General features: G+C 35.4%; 2 protein-coding genes across 2 annotated transcripts; one reads left to right on the forward strand and one right to left on the reverse strand.

Annotated features, from left to right (window-relative positions):
* Positions 1–17301: 17301 nt before the first annotated feature.
* LOC128017196 (beta-crystallin B1-like) lies at positions 17302–20562 on the reverse strand. The gene is made up of 6 exons (XM_052602460.1): positions 20517–20562; positions 19621–19724; positions 19260–19378; positions 19052–19184; positions 18696–18838; positions 17302–17883 (listed from the first exon to the last, which is right to left on the reverse strand). The coding sequence occupies exons 2-6, from the start codon at positions 19717–19719 to the stop codon at positions 17712–17714; spliced, it is 666 nt and encodes a 221-aa protein (XP_052458420.1). The 5' UTR covers positions 19720–19724; positions 20517–20562; the 3' UTR covers positions 17302–17711.
* A 1506-nt stretch (positions 20563–22068) lies between these two features.
* cryba1l2 (crystallin, beta A1, like 2) lies at positions 22069–27166 on the forward strand. The gene is made up of 6 exons (XM_052602473.1): positions 22069–22533; positions 23144–23217; positions 23855–23973; positions 24326–24467; positions 25112–25254; positions 26127–27166. The coding sequence occupies exons 2-6, from the start codon at positions 23152–23154 to the stop codon at positions 26272–26274; spliced, it is 618 nt and encodes a 205-aa protein (XP_052458433.1). The 5' UTR covers positions 22069–22533; positions 23144–23151; the 3' UTR covers positions 26275–27166.
* The last annotated feature ends 131 nt before the right edge of the window (positions 27167–27297 follow it).

Here is a 27297-nt window from a genome sequence, read left to right on the forward strand (position 1 = left end):
GCTGTTGGCTGCCAAAAATTATGATTCTATGACCTGTGAAATTGTTGCATCGTTGGTTGATTTTATATTGGACCAAAACATGTTAATCTGCAGAGATTTTATATTCTGGTTAGATTGCCTGTAATGTCATGAGTACTATTTGTTTTTAATGACAATTTGATAATTTTCTTCACTACATCAATGTATATTCAACAATATAGTGTTGAAATAAAAGATTGATCCACTTCACTCGCTATTCTGTTCTCTGAGTTCAGCAACTTTTTTGTTTGTTAACAATTAACAATAATAATTAATAATCAACATATCTTATATCTGATATAAACTAGGACGATATAATGATGTTAAGTAAACGTCTCGAATGAAGACGATGTTTAAAGCAATATTTTAATACCCAAATCCACAGAAATATTGATTTGTATGAACAAAGAGACCCACTAACACGAGAGCAAAAACTAGAAAATACAACGTATAAGGCCCTAAGCATAAGACCAAACCATTACAATTAGGATGGTGAAAACTGCTGTAAATAGATTCAAACAGAAAGAGCTAACAATGTCATGGAAACATATCGTTCAAAGTGTAACGCTATGAAAAACATTGCGGTTTATATCTATTTATGCGTGTGTGTGTGCATGTGTGTGTGTATGTGTAAAGACCTCTAACACTAGCTTGCTCTATTCTTTTTTTATTCAATCTGTTTTCTTTTTATTTATGATATTATTTAAAATCCCATGGTACGTGTACTGTGTTAACCTAACTGAGACTTGTTAAAACATTTATATATCATTGTTCTTTTTGTTGTTTTTGATTGCTTCCACCGTCCGCATCTGTAAGTCACTTTGGATAAAAGCGTCTGCTAAATGAATAAATGTACAGTAAATGTAAATATCTCACCGCTCTAGAAAATTTTAGGTATACTTAGCAGGGGTCTATAGTGTTTGTAGGTTATATTGTACTTGTCATTATGAATATTTGTACGCTTATTTTCATTTCTGCATCTTAATGAGCACTTACACAATTTGTCTTCGTTTGAGTAGCCAACTTTACTCGACGGTCACATTTAAGTTTTCACCGCTTACACTTTCAAAAACACCCGAAACCTGTAACTCTGTCATAATTAGGTGAATTAAAAATACAAAAACTTAATGCCTGACACTTTTGTAACTGACTAAAAACTGATGTTTAAGCTAAACAACGACAGAGAGACTGTGCATAAAACTGCAAACACAAACATCACTAACTTAAATGAACAAAAGATAATAACCACCAATATGTGTTCACACAATTAACTTTTTTTTTTTTTTTTTAGATGATTCAGAATTAACTTAAATGAACAAAAGACAATAACCGCTAATATGTGTTCACACAGTTAACTTTATTTAGATGATTCAGAATTAACTTAAATGAACAAAAGACAATAACCGCTAATGTGTGTTCACACAATTACATTTATTTAGATGATTCACAGAAATAAAAATGACTCTTCAGTTGTTAGAAGAAAAAAAAAGTGTACTACGTAACTGCGAAAATGACTTAAGGATCCTATGAATCGGTTCATTGAACCAAACTGTCCAAATAAATAATTTTTCAGAAGTGAATCGAACTTTGCATCACTAAAACAGATCACAGAAAAGAATATGAGTCTTTTTATTTAGGTTATCTGCGTATGCGTTTAATCAGATGTCCAATGATTTAGAGCGTTGCCACATACAATATGAGTATGTATTCACGACAGGCATGTTTGAAGCCTGAGGTGTGTGATGGGTATTGTAGTTCCCTGACCTGAAGATCTACATAGCTTGAATGAGGTATTAGGTAAACATATTACATTTGTAAAACAAAAACATATAATACATATAACAACAATAAAATAACTGTTAACACATATTTAGAGCAAACGACTATATTCAACAATAATACGATATACATGTGCTAAAACAGGCTAAAATGGGTTGACTATGCTGTAATGGAGCAACCGTTGTCATGTTATCTTGTGAACCATTGGGCCTTAGGATTCGTGTGTCCTGAAACCAAATAATTGTCTTTATCTTTAGAAAAAGTAATAATATGGCAAACGTAAGTCGGTCAATCGTGCATCCAGAGTTTAACTTGTTACGATGCTTCCAAGTCGGTGTCTGGAGCTTGTTTTAAGAGCAAACCCTTGTTTGTGGACACTGTACGCATTTTTAAAGTTAAAGAGGGTAATGAAGTCTTTCACCAACTATTGTTGTTAGAACGCATAATCAGTGTTAGGGGGGGTCAACTAGTTACATATAGCTAAATTATATCATTTGATTTAAAATAAATGTAATCAGTTACAGTCAGTGAGAAAAATAATTAAATTGCGGTTAATTATGAAAAGTTACATCTGAATATTTTTACAGATTACAGATTTCATTGATATATTTCATAAACCACCTTAAATACTCTAAAATATGAGTCAGATGTTTCATGAGTTAAAGACGTATGCTTATTTTCTATTTGGCCTATGTATATTTATTTGTTAAATTGAACCGATTTACCAACCGTTGTTAGATGCCATGGCATTTCCCTTCATAGATGTGCAAAAACCTGATTTAAAAAACAGTATCATAGCTGTTAAACTTTCTTGTTGTGTTTTTAAATATGTATTTAATCTCCAAGCAAATCTGATTTCGTGGTGGTTGTGCTTTAAAATGAAATGATCGCAATCCTAATTTAAATGATGAAGGATTTGAAAAGTCTGACGGTCATTAGTTGTTGAGTACTCTAATGTTAACACCTGTCCTGTTTACACGTTTCAAAAGATTAACGGTTGAAAACATTACAAGTCTTAAAACATGTAATCAAATGTTATCAGTTACATTACTTTTTAAACTTTTAGATTTTAAATGGGTTAATTTGTGATCTATAAACTATTACAACGTTCATAGTAACTTCCCCAAAACGTTATAACAAAAACTTAAGGTCCTTGTTGACAGTTTTGTGAGGTGTGTGTGTGTGTGTGAAAGCAGCATGGTTTGGAAGAAATTTTTTTTTAGCTTATATATGTGATTTTACTACAAACTATAAGCATTCTAACTAAGAAAACACAATATGTTTTTTTTTTATTTTTTTTTATTTTTCAACCAAACCGTCTGTTTGCAGTTGTTAAAGTCATAAGAATGTTTATTGTTATGAAAAGAAAGTAAGTTATGCTAGATAAATAAGTCTTTTTTATTAACCACAATGCGTTTATGAGTTATGTATTTGTTCTGCTTCATGTATGCAACGGTTACCGTACACACATTCAAGAGAAATGCGTAAACTCAATTGTTTTAAACAATCTAAACCATTTAGTCTATCCTTAAAAACCTCTTACATTTTTTTTTTCTTCACACATCTATTTTCATCTGTCTCTGGACTCTTGCTAGAAACACTTGAGTGCTGACATAAATCCTGCATGAAAGCTAAAAAATAATACTTTTTTAAAACTATTTTAAACATCATGGTTAACAACACCATTTGGAAAGTGAGAAAGGACGTCTAATCTATTGTACACATTTCTGTCAGACATTTGTACCAACAAACACTTTTGGTTTCAAAGAAAACTTAGGACAACTCATTTTCAATCTTATATAGATATGTTCGTGTTTGTGACCTATTTTGTTTGTTTGTGTATTTTTTTACTTGTTTGAGTGTATATTAGTATTTATTTAGTTTGCATGTTCATGTTTTCTGTAATGTTTACATTTGTGTGTGTGTGTGTGTGTGTGTGTGTGTTTATGATTGTATGGTTGTGTTTGTGTACTTGTTTGCATTCTCAGTACATTTATGTTGAGGTTGAAAGATCTAGGGGTTAATAAAAATTATAAATGTAACTAAAATAAACTAAATTAACTCGAATTAAACTACATCTTCCTATATGGTCTGACTTGTTAAAAGATTTCACGTCCTTTTGACCAGTAAATGAACTTTTAGCTAACCTTGCTATCACAGGCCTAAACCATAAACATTTTATGGTTACCTGCAGCACACCATTTACAACACCAGAACCCCCGGAAAACTAATTAGATAACAGTTGAGTTGCAAACCCCAAAAACCTTTAGATGTTTTACAATCTTCGCTGACATGGTCGTAACAGTAAACACAAAGACATCAGATTCCAGACACCAGACGCGTTTCTACGCACTACTTGAGATGAAATATTTAGCCTCTCCTGTAACGTTGTTAAAGTTTCTTTGGCAAGAAAATCAAAGACATTCCAAAACATTTCATTCCAGTTAGATTTGTGTATGCCTAAACGCATGTTTTAATTGATATAGCAACGATATAGCAATGATAGAAGTTAATACTGACAAAATAAAAGACGTATTCAAGGATTTAGCCTACTAAAGTATGTGTGAGTGACTTATTAAAATGAAATAAAACAACAATTTTTTACAACAAGGAATTTTTGTTGAGATGAAAATAAAATGGTATAGGTTAACCTAATTTTAAAGTAAAAACATCGGTCTAATATTAAAACCAGGTAGAATGTTTTCATCAAATAAGAACTGATGTGTTTTTATTAAAAACGTTACTTTGTTTAACTCTTTTAACATACATTTAAACCTTTGTGACCAACGTTATTAGGGAGGTGTTAGGGGGATGTGTTAGTGGGTGTTTTTTTCTTTTTTATTCGATGCTTTAAACATTAAAAATATAAAGGCGTACATTACTGGTAGATTTACAAATATGGTCTGAGATTACACTCAATTTTCGTTCACACTCTGTACATCATAAAACAAAATAAATGTAAAATAAATAAAACAACACTGAAGAAAAAGATAAAGAATGAAAAAGTAGGGGAGTAACAGATTTTCACATTAAGAAAAACCAAATCCCCCAATGAAGAATACAAAAATCTTGCTTTGAGACTTTTCATTTCTTTTAACGTCTCCAAATACATCACAAATTCCTCTTTAAATGCCACTAAACGTAAGGATTTTGAAAAACATACATTTATGAATGTAGAATTTCGTGCCAGAAGTTAATATTGACAAAATAAAAGACATATTCAATGATTTAGGCTACTAAAGTAAGTGTGAGTGGCTTATTAAAATAAAATAAAACATCAAGGACTTTTGTTTAGATGAAAAATAAAGAGCATATAGTTTTAAAGTAACTCATATACATAGATGTATCTAAAGATCCTGAAACAGGACACATATGTTCCAAGTGGGTAGATATAGAATACCTGAAAGAACATCTAATCATCCGTCTGTTTATACTACAGAAATGATTGTCATATTTTTGGCTCTTCAGTGGGTTGAACACATTAATATACCTAAAGTAGTCATATGTTCAGATTCATTTGCAGTACTACCAATTTTAAAGTGTGGCGAATTTTCAACAAGACAATTTGTCATTCATTTTACAGAGTTTGTTCAGAATACAACCAAAAACAAATATTTATTTTGTATAGATACCTGCACATATAGGAATAGAAGGTAGTGGATCAGATAAAAACATTAAAATGTCAGACATCAAATTTAATGAAAGGAGAATTTTGGGGATAGAAAGGAAGCTCTCGCCATAGAATTGGACACATTGCACTTAATCAGTCATTATTTATAAGAGGAAAAACATGTGTCTGGACTTTGTGTTAAATGTGATCTTCCTGAATCAGTTGAACCTATTTTAATAAAATGTAAAAGATATGACAACGAAAGAATACAACTTACTTACACTTAATATAGAAATAAACCAGATCTCATTTTAGAAAATGTTAAATAAAGATGTGACTATAGAAATGTTTCAATGATTAAGTATCTCAAAGAGTTGATAAACAGGATTTAAAGAATCACTACTAAGTTTGTCACGTTTCAATCTGAGACGAGATATTTCTTACCTGTCATATTGTTAAATGGGTGATACTTTTAACTACATATGTATGGTTTAATTACTAGATAACACGACACAAACTCGGCAGAAGGAAAATGTGTGTGTGTGTGTGTGTGTTTGTGTGTGTGTGTGTGTGTGTGTGTGTGTGTGTGAGTGTTTGTGTACTTGTTTGCATTCTCGGTACATTTATGTTGAGGTTGAAAGATCTAGGGTTAATAAAAATTATAAATGTAACTAAATTAACTCGAATTAAACTACATATTCCTATATGGTCTGACTTGTTAAAAGATTTCACACCCATTTGACCCACTAAATGAACTGTCAGATAACCTCACGATCACAGGCCTAAGCCATAAATTTGAAATTGCCTTTGATCCTTGATTACACACAATTTTTTTTTTAAACTTTAGCCGTCCTGCAGTGCACCATTTAGCTACAACACCAGAACCCCCCGGAAAACTAATTAGATTACAGTCGAGTTGCAAACCCCCAAAAACCTTTAGATGTTTTTACACCCGCTGATGTCTAACTGATATGCAGGCGACATCGCACAGACACCAGATGCACGGCACGGTCACGTTTCGCTGCACGACCTGAGACGAGATATTTCTTCCCTGTCATATTGTTAAATGGGGATACTTTTAACTACATATGTCTGTTTTATTTACTAGATAACGCGACAAAAACGTACAAATTGGACAGAAGGAAAGTGTGGATGGGTGGCTGGGTGTGTGTGTGTGTGTTAATTGTCATAGCTTGAGAAATTAAGCTTGACAAAAATAAAAGATATATCGACGGCAATAGTCTAAATTTAGACTAGTCGTAGATTAGAGTAATTAACTTAACACATTAAAAACAAATAATGCTTTTTTTCAGTGCTGTTTTTTATTATTATTTTTTATTTTTTATTTTTTTAAGACTAAAAGTAAATAAAAATCGCATAAAGCTACATCATTTAAAAAGTACAAATTGATCTTATGTTTAAACGGATTTAAAGTTTTCACTAATTAAGGACTGATGTCTATTTATTAAGAAATACTTAGTTTAATTATTTTAACATTTAAATCTATTTGACGCTGCTATCACGCCTACAGCGGGGCAGTCTCTAGCGCCGGAGGCGTGGTTTTTTTCCGGAGCATTCCCCGAGCCTCATTCTAAGTGTGTCAGCGATGATGTCAGTATCGCTCAACGGAGATGCCTTGACACTTTGCTGTGAGATCTTTTTTTCTTTCGTCTAACTCTCTGTCAGTAATAGTCTAGATTTTTAAAGTTATAGTTAGTGGTAAAGTACAACATAGATTTGATTTGAAGTATCTTGTCTGATGGATTTTATTTTTGATCCGCGTAATGCCTACCATCTTTTTTCTTTTGTTTTTAACTTTTTATAACATTGTGACAAACACAAAGTTTTCTGGTTTGTATCGCCGCTTTACATTCATTTCTTTTTTAGTTTGAGGTAAGGTACAAATGCTAAATGCTTTCTTTTCTAGCTGGTAACAAAACACCTTTTTACATTTTTACAAGCTCTCACATCTTTTTCACGTGTTGCTTAACGAAAACACAGCTGATAGTTTTGACTTTTTTAGTTGTTTTAGATAAATAACCAGTAACCTATTTTTTTTTCTTTTTTATTTGTTACAACTTTAACAACGTTTACACTTTTCCAACTACGAAAACAATCATTACATCGTTCCCATTTTGTTTGTGTTATAACCTTTTTCTTGAAATGCACTGTGTACTTAAAACCTTAATAAAAACTTCCATCATTTTCATGATTTCAACCCTTTCCACTGTTTTAAAAAAAAAAAGCACATAGATCCCAACACATTTTCACCCTCCCTCACCGAAATTCCTTCTTAGGGTCGTAAGTTCATATCTAGATCACCGGGGTGTACAGGGAAGGGAGGGGAGGGGAGGGGTGGGGGTGTACAAACAGGTGTCCAGAACAGATGGCTTTTTATGACCCTCATCAATCAAATTTTTGACACATGGTATACTATATTCTCTCTAACATAATACTGGGAACTTTCTAAAGACTGGTGGTTGAGCAACTCATGTGAACCATAATACTCTAGCTTGTTTTGACAGTTAAGTGTGAAATTGGCTAAGAAATTAAATCAGTAAAGTGGACTTTATGAAGAAGAAACTAATGACAGAACTCAAAGACACTGGTGTGTTAGTTTTTCCACCAGACTTACTAACTACATTAACCATCAGGATTGGTTGAACAGCTTCACCAGAAAGAATATGAATGTTTGCCAGCTACTGTGTGTGTGTGTGTGTGTGTGTGTGTGTGTGTGTGTTGTTTAGGACCTCAATTAATTTATATATATATGAATTTGTGTAAAATTCTAATGTGGTAGTATCAAGATCCTGTTAATATAAACTGTCATCACACCTACACTCATTAATTAATCCCATTAATATTTATGAATAATTACAGTCTATAGGTGTAAATAACTTCTAAACATGCTGTCCATGTTTAAGAATGTCTGTAGCGGCAAATATAACGGATGAAGTGTCTCTTAGATGTCTCTTGTACTCTTCTATAATTGTCTCTATTATACGTCACTTATATGACTACAGAAAATCTGCTCCAAAAGCCCCTCTGAAAATGTGCTTTGATTGCTTTGATGAGATGAAATCCATCTTAGACACATTCGCTGGGCATCTCAAAACCGAGTGTCCACTAGAGATTTGGCAGGAAATTGATGCTTCTGTTGACTAGAAGCGTTCATGTCGGCTCAAGTGGCTCATCTTTAAGACTGTAAAATATAATGATGATGGAGCCTTGATTGCATAAGAAAGAAGTCATCCAGGGCTTTACAACAGTCGCAGGTGGATCATAGGGCTAAAATAGAGTGAGTCACTTATTCAGTAAATTCACTGAAAGACCCAAATGAGTATTTCTTCAAGTGGACACTTTGAAATGAAATGTCCTGTAATATATATTTTGTCATTCTTTCCCCCTGAGCAAACTACATTTTTCCACCATCAAATATCAAATGTTCATTGACATTTTTGGAATAAAATATCAGCCTCCTCTATCTTGAAGGCTATTATAACTAAGGCCTAACCTTAAAGTACATATTTCCAAGTGATATTTTCCTTGGTTTTTCCTCTCTTCAAAGATCAATTTTTTTATATATATATATTTCTCATACTTCAAGTCTCATATTTCATCATTTTCTTGCTCTTCACCAGCACTGGTTGGTCAAAGTGCAAATAAAACCATTATTAGTAGCAAAATTCTTGGTCATATCACACCAGAACTGAGGGACATTCATATTTTGTCTAAAAGCAAAAAATCATTTTCATACAATAAATGCTATAATGAGTAAATATTATATTGATTCTACGTGCAATACATTTTATTTCAAATAGGATTTCATTAAAGCAAGACTTTTTATTAAAACACGACTGTTTTAATGTTAAATAAAGTTAAATTTTTTTTTAATAGAAGCGTCTATTTGCATCTGGAAAGTTCTTCAGCCTAATACATCACTGCCTGCAATGACAACACAAGATTATAATTAGATAGCGACTTCAAGCCACGCTTTAGACAAAAAGACAACGACAAGCATGTCAGACTTTTCCTATGTCTCTTGACAGAAGCATTGTATTTGGTTAGTCGCTGTTTTTTTCTCCTCCTCTGCCTACTTACAGACCCACTTCCTCTCCGTGTTTCTCATACATGTATACGCTCTTTAAAAGTAGTCATGCACTCTGCACCGGCCATCATTTACTGATTTGATCTATTTCTGTTACTATGCACAAAATTAATCTATTGAAAAGGGTTTTGAATGTTTGAATGAATGAATATCCCCTTAAAACTGCAATAAAACAAAAAACGTATACAGTAAGTTGGCTGTAAACAATACACTGAATGTGTCACAATAATAAAATCTTACTAAAATGTATTTCAGTTGTGCGTGATGACATCAACCAAGCAAAAAAAAAAACATAAAAAAATAAATAAATGCAGTGGCGCATTCAGACGCTTTGTGTAAAAGCTTTTATTTCACATAGCATACTGTGGTTTGTGTCACCATTGTACGCCATGCTGAGAATAATACAATCATGAAAAGACATCCATGTGATTCAGTGTGATTAAAGAGGCTATGAAGTGTTCATCTGACTCTCTCAGATATTTGTACAGGGCGACACGGATTATTAATTATGCATCGTAAAGTGCAAAGTGTCTCTAAGAAGCTGAACGTCACTGATGCTTTTGTGAAGCATTTCTTGTAAAAAAAAAGTCTGCGTCACTGCGCTGTGGTTTTCATCCTTAGTATTTCATCATAGCAAAATAATTTCTATACTCAAGGTGTTCTATCTGTCTTTGTGTTTTTACTGCAATTTAATTATATATTCAATTATTATTTTTATTAGAATTAGAGATATATATACATGCACACCTACAGACATCTTTCTATCTATATCTACACTGACATCTGAAACCATCGTGTGACCTCATCTCAAACTCTCTGTTATTTATATCTCTGTAGACATCTTTGTGTTTTTAAATCTTTATCTATATTTGTAGGCACCTATATTTCTAAACCTAGATCTAAATCTATCAGTTGGCCACATCTATATCTATAAACTGGTTTTGATTTACGACCAGAATTTTGCACTAGTAAATCGTATGACAGCCAAACCCAGGAGCAAAATGGTAGAAAAGTATACAAAAATGTCTTCATTAATATTTTGAAGAAATAAATATTTAAAATTGTTTTAAAATATTGAATATTTTCCCATCCTTAAAAAAATCATGAATTATTTAGTTAGCTGCATTTTGTTTTTGTTTTTTTGTTTTTTTCATCATCTGTGACCCAATCATTTGAGAACCACTTCTTCATATAGGCTAAATGCATATTACTGTACAGACATCTATCTTTATATAAATCTATAGCCAGCTATCTGTATCTACATCTATCAGCATCTATTTCTCTATCTATAGGCATCTAATGTGCACTTGTCTACACTCTATCTATGGACGCCTAATATCTACATTTACACATCTACATTTCACTATATGTACATTTATAGGCACTCATATATATCTACGTCTACGTCTGTATGTACAACTATATCTACACTAACATCCATGCATAGTAAGTAAACTCTTCACTCCTTTTTGCAGTTGTTGCAAAACCCTGACCCACATCTATCAGTCCATTTTTCTGTTATTTTCTCACTTGTCTCTTTCCTCTTTCACTGATGATCCACGATCACTGCTGAGTGTCTATCTTAATTTCTCTGAATAAATCCCTCAAAGCAAAGTAGATCTACCAAAGCAGGCTGTCTTCCCCTCTACCCTTCCCTCTTTCCGTTTTGCTCTCTGGCACATTACTTCTCTCTGGCTTTCCCTCACATGTGCCTTTCTCTCTTCCTGGCTCTTTCTTTTTCTCTTTTTGTGTTTTATTTTTTTTTGTCTTTTGGTGACATCCTCACTTTCCTCCTCTACCATGTTGTTTTCCTCTCTCTCTCATACACACACTCCTCACTTCTTTTCTTCCTCACCTTCATTTCTGCGCTGACTCTTTGTCAGACTCAAAGAGAGGGATGCAAGTGTTAGTTTGCTCACTGCCTTCTGTGTGTGTGATCGGCGTGTGGGCAAGTGTTCTGAGGGCAAAACGTGTAATGTTTGTGTGTTCATGTACAGACACAGCTCTCTGACCCTGTGTGTGCAATGTGCTTGTGTGATACTCAGCTTGAACTGTTACACTGTGTTAATGTGACAATGTGATCATAGCAGTGTCAAACAGAGTGTCATTTCCTGTTTTTAATACAACAGTTTGTTCCAGTCTTCTGATTTGATTGGCCGACTGGGAAATACCATGATTTGAAAGAAAGAAGCTACATTTAGGTACAGTTATTAGCTAAATATGTTATTGCAACATAAGCTTAGCCTTTGAGGATCTCCTGATTATTAAGTATCTGAGATGTCCAGGGGTGTCAACAAAATGGCATCCAATTGACTTGGCATAAAGGGATATAACGTTTTGTTAAACTGCCTTGTCTGTAACTTGTCACTGTCACGTGGTTTTGCCTGAAGAAAGGAGCAGGTTTTTTTAAAAGTCATAATTTCTCTGTTTTTGTTTCTTGCTTCAAGTGAGAAATGGCAAACCCGTGCAACGACATACAAACCTTGATGCTATTTGTGTTGGTGGAGAAAAAATATGCAAATATTGACTAAATTTAATCTGAAACAAAAGGTACTTGGTATTAACTTCTTGGTTATTGGACTGTTGTATAAGGCTGTGTCAAAAAGTTAGAAGGAAGGCAGCAAGGCACATCTAATTCCAATGATTATTTCACACCCTGTACCCTAAAATACTTTCGGTAACACTTTAGTTTAGCGAACACATATTCACCACTAACTAAGAGTTTTCCCTCAGTAAACTCCTAACTTGCAGCTTATTAATAGTTTCTTTTTTTTTCTTTTTTTTTACTTTTTTTTTTTTTTAAGGCAGCATAGATGGTATCCTATGATATCCACTGTCCTGTGAATGCAATTCAATGACATTTGAGCATAACTCAAACAAAGCTGCCATTCAGCTTGTGTACAAATGCAGGGAATGTACTACTTATTGCCTGAGAAGTCACTGGCTAAAGGTTGTGAGTGACACACCAAGCCTACGGTCAGCTATCGGCCAATTCCGGGCTGTTGTTGAGAGTCTGTCAGCTTTGCTTTTGTGGTGAAATGGTTTCAGGCAGTGTGCTGATTGCCTATTTAGCTTAGACGCTGATTGCATGTGAAGAAAAAAGGGAAAGTAAAGAAAGCAAGCAAAGTCAAACTAAAAAAATACAAAATAAAACTACAATATTATATTAATAATACTAAGTAAAATGATAACCTTGCTCATATTCAACATGTTTACAAATTTCATCTATCCTTCCACGTTTTCTGATGCTTTCATTTCCAACAAATTAAAGCTTCCTATAAATATTTTTCCAAATAGAGATGTTGAATATCATATTTCTTCCTCTTTCCACTTTTACACCTATCTAACACTAACTCATTTTTTTTCCTGCTAAAAATACCCTGTATTCACATATGGCTCTTCCCCCAGATTCCTCAGACTTGCCCCAGCATCCCAACGCAGTTTCTGGCCTCTCGGCCTCATGCACTCACACACACTCACACTCACACACAAACACACACACACACACACACACACACACGCACACACACACACACACACACACACACTCACCCCTCTCTGCTCTTTATTTTTAACCCAGTCAATCAGACACCACTCACCGATGACGCAGATCCACATGCAGCACTGACACCATCAGCCAGAATGAGAGAAAGAGAGAAGGAGGCTGACAAAACAGGGACAAGCTGTGGCAAAGAGTGGAGACAGAGGGAGAACAAAGTACTTGATAATAATCGAAGATGAAAATCCTTGAAATGTACCACTGAATACATCAGATATGAGACAGCTGAGTGCATTGTTCAAATGTTTGTCAGGTAACATCTAGATAAATTGGTTTTATAAAAAATATAATCTAGTATCACTGAATCAACCATTTGGTAGACAACAAAAAAATCTGATTTAAGAGTCAGATCAGGTAGAAACGGCTCCTCATTGTAACACCTGCACATTTTCACCTTTTCTTTTTCTTCTTCACAGTGTACAGTAAGATAAAAATGCAGCTTGGTAGGTGTCTTCACCCTTTGCCTGTTCTCCACTATCTCTCTGTCACTTTCTCTCTAACTCTCTCTATCTTACTGATAGGTTCACACCCACTCATTTGTTAAACACTGAGACAAATAGCTTACATCACTCTCGGCGGAAATACTTTTTAGGTAGTTCCAGAAAAAGAAGCGCTTCTCCCCCGGCTAACTCACAACACAGCCGTGACGCAAGAAAGGGATCTGCCACACACACACACGCACACACACAAACACACACACATACAGCTCTTGCAGGTTCTGTGTACACTCGTGGTTCAGAAGCAGAGAGATCAAACGGCAAAATACATCTCTGTAGATTGTCTGTAGGTGTGTTTTAATGAAAGAGGATAGGCTATTGTGCTTTAAAAGGGTTTTCTCAGGTAAACTAATGTGCTGATCTAATTCTAATCATTAATATGATTCTAAATAACTGGTTACACTAATAAAGTATTTTTAAAAGTAAGATCAGGTAGAAAGAGATCCCATGAAGAGCCATTGTGTTGTTGACGTCATCATGACGTGTGCCTTGAATGTTGTGAATGTGAAGCAGCTACATTCATTTTCAATGGAAAAGTGCAGCAAAATGTGTGAAAAAAGCCTAAGAATGGGGAAAATAAGTGGACTGACAAAACACAATTGTTAGTACCTTCTTGTGGTGGTTGTGTGGTAGTACAAGAGTGAGATTCAATTACCTCAGAATCCCACTGAGCCTATCTTCGCTCTAAATCATTCCAGCCTGTGTCCCAGATCATGCGCTGTCTTCACTTCATTACCCCTCAGAGTGTGAGGATGAAAAGAGTGTGAGAGACAGGATGATCACACACCAGGGCCGTGCAGAGAGCTTTGGAGGGGCAGGTGCTCAAAGTGTAAAAGGGGGACATGGAACAAGGCTTTTAATGAAACGTGAAGACAATAAACACACGATTCCGAAAAAATTATGGTTTATGTGTGTTTTTCAAGTTATCTCCAGGTTATAAATACACAAACTATATGAAAAATCCAGTACTGATTGACATATTATTTAGTTAAGAAACTGTATTAACTGCCTTATTCTGTGATAAAAAAATAGTAGCCTTTATAAACCAATCATAAAATTGTCATTAGGTATTGAACAAAAATATTTTAGCCCCTTGCTAACATTACTTCCACAGGCTACACACAGCAATATAAACAACAGCTATGCATGCTCTTTTCATGCCGTTCTTGTAAAATAATAATATTAATAATACACGTTTAAAAGCACATCCCTTCACTGAAAGCTCCACTTACCGTCAGCTGTGGATGTTACTGAAGGTATCTGGTATAGTGTGCTAAATTATTAAAGGTGTTTGAACCTGTGGGATCATCCCGGATGAGATCCTCATGTGGATAATATTATTTACGACTAAATAATTATTCATTCATTTTACTTATGGTTTGATTGGGATTGCCTTGACAAAAGGGCACTTTGGGCATCAAGGGGAAAAGGGACAGGTGCTCAAGCGCCTGTCACTCACTGTGGATGTGGAGTTAATAGATTTCCCAAGGTACCTGGAGTGTGTGTGTAGATGTTTATGTGAACGAGGCCACGGCTTGACTGACGTCAATGAAAAGGCTGGAGTTTCTATGCAGCCGGATGGAATCTTAAATGCATTTGTGTGAGTTTTGGCCTTATCTGGGAGGCATGATCTCAATTTCAAATAAATTATTAATGAATTCAAGAAGGTTTAGAAATAGGATAATATAAGGAATATATATATATATATGTGTGTGTGTGTGTGTGTGTGTGTGTGTGTGTGCTCTTGTTTTTGTAACATATCAGGACACAACTCTGTATAATGACATGGGTATAACACAGGTATTACAAGGAGAGGGTGACTATTGAGGACATAACCCATGTCCACATTTTTCAAAACGCTTATAAATCATGCCGAATTTTTTTTTTTGAGAGAGTAAAAATGCACAAGTTTCCTGTGAGGGTTAGGGTTAGGTGTAGGGCCATAGAATATACAGTTTGTACAGTATAAAAACCATTACGCCTATGGGATGTCCCCACTTTTCACAAAAACAAACGTGAGTGTGTGTGTGTATATTCAGGCATATTAACAGGGTAATATATATTCATGTATGTGTATGAAGAAATTGGTCAGGTGTTATATGAACCCACATTCATTCTGTTAATGATGGCAGAAGCCTATCTGTCTTATTTAGCATAATCTTTTAATGCATTGAAATTCAATAGAACTGAGAGATAAAACAAATGCTGATTTATATTCAGCGCATGCAGCACATGCTCCAAAACAGTTGATAATCAGCTTGTGTAATTATCACGCAATCTTAGTTTAGTGTATTTGACAGCTCACTCAGAATCTTCATTTTAAATGAGTAATCCTAGACTGCTGCATTCAAACAGCTTAAACTGGTCATAATTTTAGTTTTTACTACATTTATGCTTTAATTTAGTCTTTTAGTAATTTAGTTATTTTTCTTCATCAAAACAGACTAAATGTCTCACTCAACCTTTGGCTTAAACAAGTTATTATTTTATATATAAAATAAATAATAATAATTGATGGCTATACCTTTAGCATGTAGCCTTTCTCTAAAAATATAAATTATTTTACTTTTAATTATTTAGGTGCACTTTCAGAAAAAAAAGTATTAATGTATTAATATGTACTTTTAAAGTATATAATTCTGTCAAAGTGTAGCTAAAGATACTCAGTGTGTGCCTATTTTTTTTCATTTTAAATTATATTAATTATAAGCATTATCACATTTAGTTTGTTTAGTATCGTTTATTATTAAGGTCAGTTAAGGTATTGCTTTTATTCCCCCTCTAAAAATACTGTAAAAATAAATAAATAAAATAAACTGTCATACAACCCATTTTCTTCCCTACTGCCAGGAACTACACAATGTGAAAGTTTGTCCAAAAACAGCAGCCGTTTTTTTTTTTTTTTTTTTTTTTTTTTTTGAGTATGAATTCGCCCAAACTTAAAATGGTTACGAATTGCTGTAAGTGTTTCAATTTTATTTTAATATCATTGAGATACTACTAAAGCTTTTATCATTATTCTTGCTGTTAATTTTAACTATTATTTTGTCTTTTAATTTTATTCAGATTTGATTAATTTTGTTGTGTGTTTTTGTCATTATTCTTATTATTTATAATAATAATAATAATATATGTGTATTTTAAATTATTTTATTTCAGTTTTTTATTATTTTAGTTCATCAAGTTGCATCAAATAAAATTTTTAAATGTAGCTGAAATTATATTTTATTTATTTAATTTCAGTTAAAGTTTTTTTTTATTTATTTTTTAAGTATTTTTTTCAAATGGTTTTGGTTTTAGTTTTAGTTAATTATTCATGCTATTGTCAGTATAAACCAACTTTCGCCATTCAGTTTCAATAAAGTTTAGATTTCATAGTATGAAAGCTTTAATTCCAAAAGATCAAGAACTTTTAATTAAACTACCCCTGCTAGTGATATAATACGTGATTGATGTTAGCATTTGGTCCATGTCTTTCTCTTCTAGTTATTAAATAGTGGATTGAATTTTTGAAAATGTGGTGATATGAGAGGCCTGACATACTGATGGTAAAAATAAAAAGGCTGCATGGACACAGATAATCAGCAGTGATAACATGCAACAATGGTCACAGTTGTCGCTTTTATTACCGTTCCAAAAGGATGTGGAGGTTTTTACATGGCCTTTAGGCCAAAACACCCCTCCCTCTGCCACCCATTAACCCCCTACCCCACCCCAAACCCAACCCACCCTTGTCAATCATTATTCCCGACCCCCACGAGCCAGGCATTAGTTAAAGCTCTTTGTGATGGACTGAGTTCCACAGGGGAAAATGAATGGAGGATGAGGAAGAGGAGGGAGAGGGAAGAAAGAAGATGGGAGAAGAGGTGAAGATTAGAGAAAATAAAGAGGGGTGGGGAAGAAAAACCATGCTTTCATCTGATATCAACAGCCACATGATGAGGTTCTGTCTGCCAAGCTGCTGCCCGTACCTGACTGACCTCCATCCCTCTCTCCTTTTTCCCTTCCCAGGATGACTCATACGGGTGGTGCGCTCCTCTTCTCCTTCTTGGCCCTCCCCCCACCCCCTCCTTCATCTTCTCCTCCTCCTCCTCTCCTTCTCTCTCCCCTGTTTCCTCTCTTTCTCGTCCTCCCTAGCCCTCACTTGGTGGCCATAGTGTAGCAGCCGTCTGGGTGCCACTGCATGTCCCGGATGCGCCTGACGGACTGAAACTGGGGATGACGGGCGCCGTACTCATTAAAGTGACGGTAGTCGCCCTTCTCCAGCAGGTACTGGCTGCCACGGTAACCAGGATACTGGTAGCCCACCCAACTGAGACAAGAGATGAGAGGAAAGACAAACAAGCATAGAGAATGAATAAAACTGAAGTACAGGACTAAAAATGAAGAAGAGTCTATTTTTAGTATTATTTTATGAAAACTACCACACTGGAAATAATTTTATTGAAATATAAGTAGCATTAATGCTGTTAGTTTATCTAGGTCGAGTAATAATGAAAATGGAAACCGAAGTGTGTAATGTAAAGACTATTTTCAAATGGGTTTTTAGAAAGTCTGCCACTGTCGGAATATCACCATCTCATGGTAATTATTCAACGTTTTGGCATATTGGTGGCTAATTTGTATGAATTTGTTTCAGTTTCATTTGTATGATCTGTTTACACCACAATGGCGGTCATGTGTTTGTGTGTAGTTATTTGGAGGGGATCCCTAAATTAGCTTTTTTCTAAAAATCATAGGTTCTCATATTGTATGAAAACATACAAAATCACTACCTTATAATAAAGTGTGGTTTAAAATCTGAATTATTCCGATTTTAATGTTTGATATTGGGAGTATTAATACAGTATCAAGGTTAATGCAAGTGTCATTCTTAACTATTTTATGTTTTGCATAATTTGGGGCTAACCATAACCCTAACCCTAACCCACACCCTCCCAGTCTCACATTTTTTACACGCTTGTACCTAGAAGAAAGTTTTTTAACACAAAAAAAACCCTACAAATTTCAGTTTTAAACTCATAAAGATTTAGGAAGATCACAGACTTCAAATTTCCCTCCTATCAAATAAATTTTTTTATGTTGAGTTATCAGTTTTATGTTCAGATATCACAGTCTACTTACGTGCCACAGCTGACCATGATGCTGCCGACGCGGTCGGTAAAGCCGAAGGTGTACATACTGGGAACATCGTCATCCATAATCTCCATCTTACGACCCTTGAAATCACCAACTTCATAAAGACAGATCTTATGCTTTTCTGGGTCCTGTGAGGAGCACAAGCAAGAGTAGATCAAGGTATAATTTCATTAATAAATGCATATGATTACATTGTTTTTTTCAGTTTATCTTTAGCCAAGAACAGGCTGGGAACAGGAATTAAACTCGCATTCCTGAATCAGCAACCATGACTCAATGAATAATGTTTTAATGATTTAAATGAATCAGAAATGTGTCTAATGAATAAAAGGAATGAATACCATTCTGACAGGTCTGAAGGACAGCAGGTAGTCGTTCCTGTGGCAGTTGCTCCAGCAGTCCCAGCGGGGGTACTCACCCTTCTCCAAGATGTACATCTCTCCACAGAAGTTCATCTGCTCCCAACCCACCCAACTAAATAAAAGAACATGAAGTATTGAAATGCAGGACGGTTGGTAAGTCGCTCATATGCATCACAGGAAAACTCACGGGCCGCACTCCACGCGGAGGGAACGCACTCTATCCATGCCCATTTCACACACGTTCATGCACTCGTTGGAGATCTCCATCATGCGGCCCTGAAAGTTCTCCTGATCATACACATACATCTGAGAGAAGAAAAAAGGAGAAGAAAATCAGTTCAGTTTTGCTTGTTATGCAACTATAAATTAAAAAAAATAAAGTTTTTAGTTGAGCTTAGCTTAAAAATAAAGCATATGTACAACTCCCACATCTATTTCTATGGAAACTGAATTGATACACAGTTTCACACAGCTGATGCCATCATGTACCTTTCCTCAGTCATCATATGCAACTTTTATGCATCTGTAAATATGGTACCAGTAAGTACCTTGTAGTTTCCCACGCCCATCTCGGTTCTCTTCTGAATTTGAGCAGCCTTCCCATCAGGCTGGGAGGCAGGCTTGGACTTCTCTCCACCAGTGGACATGATGACTACCACAAGAGAGCATATGTATGAGAGGAGAAACGTGAATAATTAGCAGCCTTCTTGCTGGAAATATCTATTGTTGGACATGTAGTGATGTGAATTGCTAAATATTGCTCAAAGCAAGTAATGAATCCCATTCCAACAAACCGAGTCCATTAATAGCCTTTGAATGAATTCTTCACCCACTTACTTTGAAACGCTTACACAATAGTTTTACAGACGTGCGATGCTCATACGTAAGAATTTGCCTAGGATGACTAATTAACAAATATATCACAAAAGGGGTACAATTTAATATAGTTTAAGCCAAATAATACAATTCTTCAAAATATTTGCATAAGATATTAAATTAGCCTGGCCCCCGAAAACGTAAAATGTTTTCATTAAAATAAATAACACCCACCCTAGTAAAGAATTAACAGTAATTTAAATTGGATACTGTGTGTTCAATAAATAAATAAAACCCCAGATCATTTTGTACTGCATTTTTATATTTTATTTAACAAACCTCCTTTAATTCACCCTATCTCTCTCTCTCTTCATATCTGCAGCTTTTTTCTTTTCTTTTCTGTATTCATTTTTCTGTTGTGACAAAAAGGTTACGGTTCACCCAGACGATGAATAAAGTGCTATGCTCACAAAAGGATTACATTTTAATTGGCTTCTACTGGTGACTAACGTGTCAAAGCTGTTCTTACACAAGCCCATGCTGGAGTTTCCTTGCTGTAAACTATGCCACCAGATGTGGGATCATCTCTCTCCCAGTTTGTTTTTGCTCACAGACCCTAGTCTCTTACCTGTGTGTTAGTCAGTAGCCGCTCTCTGTCTCAATCAGCGTGTGTATTCAAAGCAAACATGTGTCTCTTTTAAAGGCTGGCGTCCAGCATGGGGGGATTAGGCCCACAGAAACAAACTTGCTGAGCTCACCAACCCACACACAGAAAAGAAATCACCCCATCATCAAACAGAGAGAGAGAGAGAGAGAGAGAGAGAGAGAGAGAGAGAGAGAGAGAGAGAGAGAGAGAAAGTATACCTATTTCTCAAACCCATAAGTCCTTTTTATAATCTTAAAAACTTACCTTTTGTCTGTGTGTATCTAGTTCTGAAACTTTACAAAATACAAGCTGTTAAACACCATCACTGCAATACTTAGTCTTTTACTTCCCGTAAAACACCATTTGTCAGTGAACAACAAAGATACCAAAGAGAAGGTTTAGATTGGAATATTTTATGCCAGCATTATGGTTTTATCTCATTTAAAAACTACATTAGCCTGCTTCCGCAGCACACTAAAATTCACAAAACAAAATCACATTTGTCAGTGTAATGGAACACCATCAGGCCAAATCCAAACCATCAGGTGCCAAATTGAAGACTTGGCGAATTTCCAAACATACACTGAATTTATGATTTTTTTTTTACAAATAAAAAACATGCTAATTTGGTGCCAATAAATGTTTGTTTTTGTCTCTTTTATAAAGTACATTAACCTGTTTATGCCGCCAATATGTTGTGTTAAAACTCTGACAGCCGTGCTGCCAACTATGAAAGTTTTAAATTCAAATACCGTATTTTCCGGACTATAAGTCGGCCTTTTTTTCATAGTTTGGCTGGTCCTGTGACTTATATTCTTGGACTGATGTGACTTATACTCAGGTGCGACTTATAGGCCGAAAAATACGGGGTAAGCGCATTTGCAAGAGGACAACTTACTGAATTCCTTAATTCCTATATTACACTATTTTTCATACATTATAAACAGCATTAGTATTCAGTAAACATTGAGCTAGTAATCTATTCTATACCACATTCCAGTCACCTTAACACTTCTGGGTCATGGGTTATGGGCCACTGGTCATATAAGGTGAGGACAATGAGGAGCAGCCAGTATGTGTTCTTATTTACTGATAATACTGCTTAATTTGTCCAATATGCTGTATTATTAAGTAAAAAGATCTGGTTGTATTACAGAATCTTTTTCAGTTCAGAAAAAGTTATATTCCCTTAGTATAATTACCATGGTTATTGCACAGATGCAATTCTAAGTTACGATATTTCTGTAAAACAGAAAAAGAAGGGGGGGGGGGGGGGGGTACTTAAATTTACTTATTATTCTAAACCTCAAAGTAAAAAAAAAAAAAAAAAATATATATATATATATATATATATATATATATATATATATATATATATATATATATATATATATATATATCACAAGAAAAGTTTAACAAATCAATGTTTATATGGCTATTCCTAAATATGAATTCTTGAATTCGCCATGGTGGAGCTTTCTAAAAAGTGATCAAAACTCACGATCAAAACTGTCGTGGCTGTCTTCCAAACCTTCAGACAGCAGACAAACTACAGACATGTTTCTGGGAGCTTTGAAAGAGTGGACGTTTACTGCAGTGTCAAATCCCTGTATTCTCCACATATAGGCCGCTCATTGTGTAGCATACGATGCACAGTGCTGACCGATATGAATCCAGCCGCTTGCGCTCCATTGTGCAAACCAATGCGTCTGCATTCACAAGAACCACGGGCGCGCGCGCACGCTCACGGCTCCATCAAGTCCAGTGCGCTGACGGCGCAAAATCCTCCACAACTCTGGACTCACAATAAAGACAATGATCTCACAAACACACCCAAACACACAAACCACGCACTCCCTCACAGATCCTTCCATCAATTTCAGCGTCGCGACGTGCACCCAGCGTTGATAGTCGCTATAAAATAGAAGCGTCAAATAAACCTTAAAACTCCTCCTCACCGACGAGCATCGCTGTAAAATAGGACAGGTGGAGATTTAAGGTAAGATAAATTTAGATTAATACATTGGATGAGGCTTTTTCAAGGAATTTTACCTATGAAAAAAATATCAATTAATTTCTAACAGCTTATTGCTTATTAACAAAATGTTACAGCAGCAAATGAGCTGTCATGGGAACTTCTTTGCCAGATTTGTGTAGGATACAACCTTAATGTTTTCAACGTTTATATATATATATATATATATATATATATATATATATATATATATATATATATATATATATATATATATATATATATATATATATATATATAGTGTGACTCTACAATTTTCATAGTCATGAAAATAAAGAAAACTCGTTGAATGAGAAGGTGTGTCCAAACTTTTGGTCTGTATATGTATGTATGTATGTATATATATATTTATATATATATATATATATATATATATGTGTGTGTGTGTGTGTGTGTGTGTGTGTGTGTGTGTGTGTGTGTGTGTGTGTGTGTGTGTGTGTGTGTGTGTGAAAGCAATTCTATTAGGATTTCCCAAAACGCCCAAATGTACGTCAAACAATATGTTTGTATGAAACTATCTCCCAAAGTTTGTCAAATACGTTTTAAGAAGTTTTCAGCCTTCGCTCTTGTGCAGGAAAGAAGATGAACAAAGTTACTAAGATCCAAACAAACCCATCAACTGGGATAGACATGCCTCCTTGCTTTAAGGTAAAAACCTTACACTCTTTCTCTCAAGTGAGAAGAACAATGAAATAGTGAGAAACAAGCTATTGATTATTTGTCTGAGAGTGAGAAACAGGCGCCAAACTGTCAATAATGTAACAAAGGATCCTCTGCTTAGCTATTGATTTTGAGACTTTATAGATGAATGCTCTGTGGACGGTAGCTGCTGCTGCTTCCTGTTATTATGTGCAGAGGCATGAGAGGAATTCTGGATTATTTAGGGATAGTTCAGTCGGAAATCAACAACTTTAGTTGTTCCATCCAATACACATTTCTTTCTTCTCTGGAACATAAAGGAAGATGTTCTGAAAAATGTGGGTAACCAAACATTTGATTCCATACTATTTTTCTTTTCATACTATTGAAATCAGTGGGGACCAGCAACTGTTTGGTTACCCACATTCTTCAAAATATCTTCTTTTCTGTTCAAGAGGGAAAAAAAGACAGGGTTGGAACACTTTGAGGGTGAGTAAATGATAGCAGAATTTTCATTCTTGAGTAAATCACCCCTTTAAAATATAGAGGACATAATGAAATGAGAGGAGGACAGTGGTTGTGTGTGTAGAAGAGAGACATGTCTCTAAATTGGAAGTTGTGGCATGTGCATGTGTGTGTTTGTCAGGTGACCGTGTTCGAGCAGGAGCATTTCCAAGGCAAATGTCAGGAGCTCACCTCAGAGTGCCGCAACATCCAGGAGCGTGGGTTTGACAACATCCGCTCTATCCGCGTGGAGAGCGGCGCGTGAGTCGCCCACTCTGTGTTAATGATTGCAAAATCTTGCCAGTTAGTAAGGATATTACAGTTTTAGATATTTTTGAAAGCTTTTGAGTGTTTCATCCTGAGATTATTTAAAATGTGTGTTGAGAAGTGTGCTTTCCAATTAATTATGAAAATGACTGGGATGCTTTAAGATTACTTGAGAATTGCTTCCTGTAGGTGACTCAGAGGAAGAAAAACAAAGGGGCAAATATGGGCACAATGCTTATTATAATACCTTAACACATGCATTTTTTTATGAAAACAAAACATCATATATACCTCAACCCTCTTGTAAGTACTTTTTAAATATTAAATTCTCCTTAATTCTGTGCAGCTGGTTGGGATATGAGCACCATGACTTCCAGGGGCAGCAGTTTGTCCTGGAAAAAGGAGAATATCCTCACTGGGACGCCTATAGTGGCAGTCTGGGCTACCATGTGGAGTGGATGATGTCACTGCGCCCCATCTGCAGCGCTGTGAGTGTGCGAGCACATTCGGATGCTTTGAAAGTCTTTTATTCTCAAATTGGACATTTTTTTTCCCAATTATAAAACTTAGTGAGGACATCCCCTACAGTGGAAAGAGAAAGAGCTGAGACATATCTCAGAATATCATAATCTTTTGGTTAAACAACCACATACAGTGCACACTTAAAAAGACAGTTCTTTATTGGCACTGATGGTTCCACGAAGATCCATGGAAGCTTTCCATTGCACAAAAGGTTAATTAAAGTGGAAAAAGGTTCTTCAGCTCCTTAAAATGTTCCCACGCTAAGAAATGTTTTTAAGAACTCTCCGGGCTCTTTAGGGAACCCAGAATGTTTCTTTTGTGGCTCTCTGTGAAAACCCCATTTGAACGCTTTATTTTTGAGTTCAGCAACAGGAAAAACACCTTAGCAACTGGATATAAATGCACCCAAACTTCTTAAATAAACCCCATGTAGAACACCCTAGCATAATAACTTCACAGTATTGCAGCTGTAAGAAAAATATAATGGAGAGTGATGGGGAATGTTATGTTTTTAGTTCTTATGAAGTGCTCAACTTCATTCAAGCAGACAGTATCATTAAAACCACACTGTTTTTTTTCTTCCTTCCTCCACTGTTCCTTCCATTTGTAGGACCACCAGAGCAGCCGCATGGTCATCTATGAGAAGGAGAACTTCCTGGGCCGTAATGTAGAGCTGTGTGACGATTACCCATCTCTTCAGGCCATGGGCTGGTGTGACAAGCAAGTGGGCTCCATGCATGTGCAGTGTGGCGCGTGAGTAACAGTCGACAAAACACCATTAGTGCCAAACTACTGTTCTCCTGAACAGCACATTTCTCATGCTTAACAGCTGTGCTGACAATACACTTACAACACAGTCATCTGTGTCATTGGCTCATAGTATCTAGTTCTTGTGTTTGCGAAGTGTTAATGTTTCTGCCTTCACAATACACTCCAGTGTAACATACAATCTTTCTTTGACTGCACATTCCTCGCTTAGTGCATCAGACACATTCACATAACAGCAATACTTTACCTGTGACTGCCACATCGGTTATGTTATATCAGCATTTCACTGCATGTCATCACAGAAACTGATAATTTAACCCAGTGATAATTTACCATACCGTACATGGAAGAAGGGCTTGCAGTTTTCATCTGTTAGGTGATAAAAAAGGAGGAAAACATCCCTACTCCCATGGGGTATAGGCAAGCAAAAGTCTAATTATGACTATTTTAAGTTTTCCATTTTTATGGTCCAATTCTAACTAAGACTTTTGCCTCAATAAGCTTCTAATTACCACTTATTAATAGTTAGGAAGGTAGTTATTAAGTTAGGTATTGGATAGGATTAAGTGACAAAGAATATGGTCATGCACAATATGTATATACATTATAAGTATTTATAAACAGTTAATATGCTAGTAAAATGCATGCAAATAAGCGACTAGTTAATAGTGAGAATTGGTCCCTTAACTAAGGTGTTACATACATTTCTAATGCACATTAAAATCCAGCTGAATATATTAATTCAAGATTCTTGCTTTCTCTTAAAAAACCTATTTAATTCCCTTCCACAGCTTGTCATACTGTATTCAGTCGCTTTATCTCCTCCTCATTCCCTGTCATTTTCTGTCTCCCTGCAGCTTTGTGTGTTACGAGTACCCTGGCTATCGAGGACAGCAGTACGTTATGGAGTGTGACAGGCACAGCGGAGACTATCAGCACTGGAGGGACTGGGGCTCCCACTGCCAGACCCCTCAGATCCAGTCCATCCGCAGAATCCAGCAGTAATGCCTGAGGCGAACAGAAGGAAACGGGAAGCGTGCAGAGTCACACCGGTCATTCTAGAAGCAGTCACTTTATGAGGTGCAGTGTGGAAAATTGTAAGACCTTCACTGGTTGCACTTATGGTACTAGTAAAAGATGGAAATAAAACAAAAAAATCTACACATGTACAGATACACATCAATTCTCGTTCAAGAAAATGCACTAGCTCACATTAATAAATGCATATACATGCCCACATGTGATCCAAGGTAAAGTAGTAGCATGTATGAAAAATATTCATAAGAGGCTAATATTCTATACAACAGAAGCACAGTGGTGGACACTGGAGAGTAAAAATCTGTCAATCAAGGCAAGATGTGTATCTGTATATGCAAACATGTCACGTCTCTGTGACGTTTGAGTGCCATATGAGGACAGATGGGAGTGTGTGTTAGAGCATTCTGAGGAGAGGTTGACTAATAAATACATACTCACCTCAAACTAGCATCTTTGTCTTTTCATCTGATCTCAAAAATATTGTAACAGTACTCATCATTTTACACTCAAGATTTCAGACTACATATATAAAACATGTTTAAAAACACTATTACAACAGACGTGAAACACCTGCAAATCACTACACTAATTTTTTTTTTTTTTTTACTGTTTTTCCCATTCTGACCACTTTTCAGAGCAATAAGGCAATAAAAAGGGAAATCGTACTTTAGCGTCAATGCATGCTCAATTATTTCTATTTGTCTGAAATCCAAACTCACATGGGGCAGTTCACAGAGAATGCACTATTGCATCCCACCGTTTATGTAAACATGATGTGCTACATATTTGGCTGGTACACTGGGTTAGAGTCTTGCATCTTTTGCAGCATCTCACACAACCCAAGCAACTTTTTGTTTGTCAATGTGACCAACTTGCTTGGAAAAATTCACACAAAATTTTCAGTCATATTGATTCCTATTGAAAAAAATTATTTTCCCTGTGAAAATTCACCTGAACAGTGGTAAATGTGAAAAAATAAAATAAAATGCA

Source organism: Carassius gibelio, chromosome A1 (genome assembly GCF_023724105.1).
Source record: "Carassius gibelio isolate Cgi1373 ecotype wild population from Czech Republic chromosome A1, carGib1.2-hapl.c, whole genome shotgun sequence".
Classification (NCBI taxonomy): domain Eukaryota; kingdom Metazoa; phylum Chordata; class Actinopteri; order Cypriniformes; family Cyprinidae; genus Carassius; species Carassius gibelio.

What these genes read in the sequence shown, in the direction of transcription:
- LOC128017196 (XM_052602460.1), bottom strand. Translation starts at nt 19,719, where the DNA reads ATGTCCACTGGTGGAGAGAAGTCCAAGCCTGCCTCCCAGCCTGATGGG. An exon ending in TGGGCGTGGGAAACTACAAG is followed by an intron (nt 19,379 to 19,620) that starts GTACTTACTGGT and finishes TTCTTCTCTCAG; the next exon opens with ATGTATGTGTATGATCAGGA. An exon ending in CTCCGCGTGGAGTGCGGCCC is followed by an intron (nt 19,185 to 19,259) that starts GTGAGTTTTCCT and finishes TCTTTTATTTAG; the next exon opens with TTGGGTGGGTTGGGAGCAGA.
- cryba1l2 (XM_052602473.1), top strand. Translation starts at nt 23,152, where the DNA reads ATGAACAAAGTTACTAAGATCCAAACAAACCCATCAACTGGGATAGAC. An exon ending in ATCCGCGTGGAGAGCGGCGC is followed by an intron (nt 23,974 to 24,325) that starts GTGAGTCGCCCA and finishes AATTCTGTGCAG; the next exon opens with CTGGTTGGGATATGAGCACC. An exon ending in ATGCATGTGCAGTGTGGCGC is followed by an intron (nt 25,255 to 26,126) that starts GTGAGTAACAGT and finishes GTCTCCCTGCAG; the next exon opens with CTTTGTGTGTTACGAGTACC.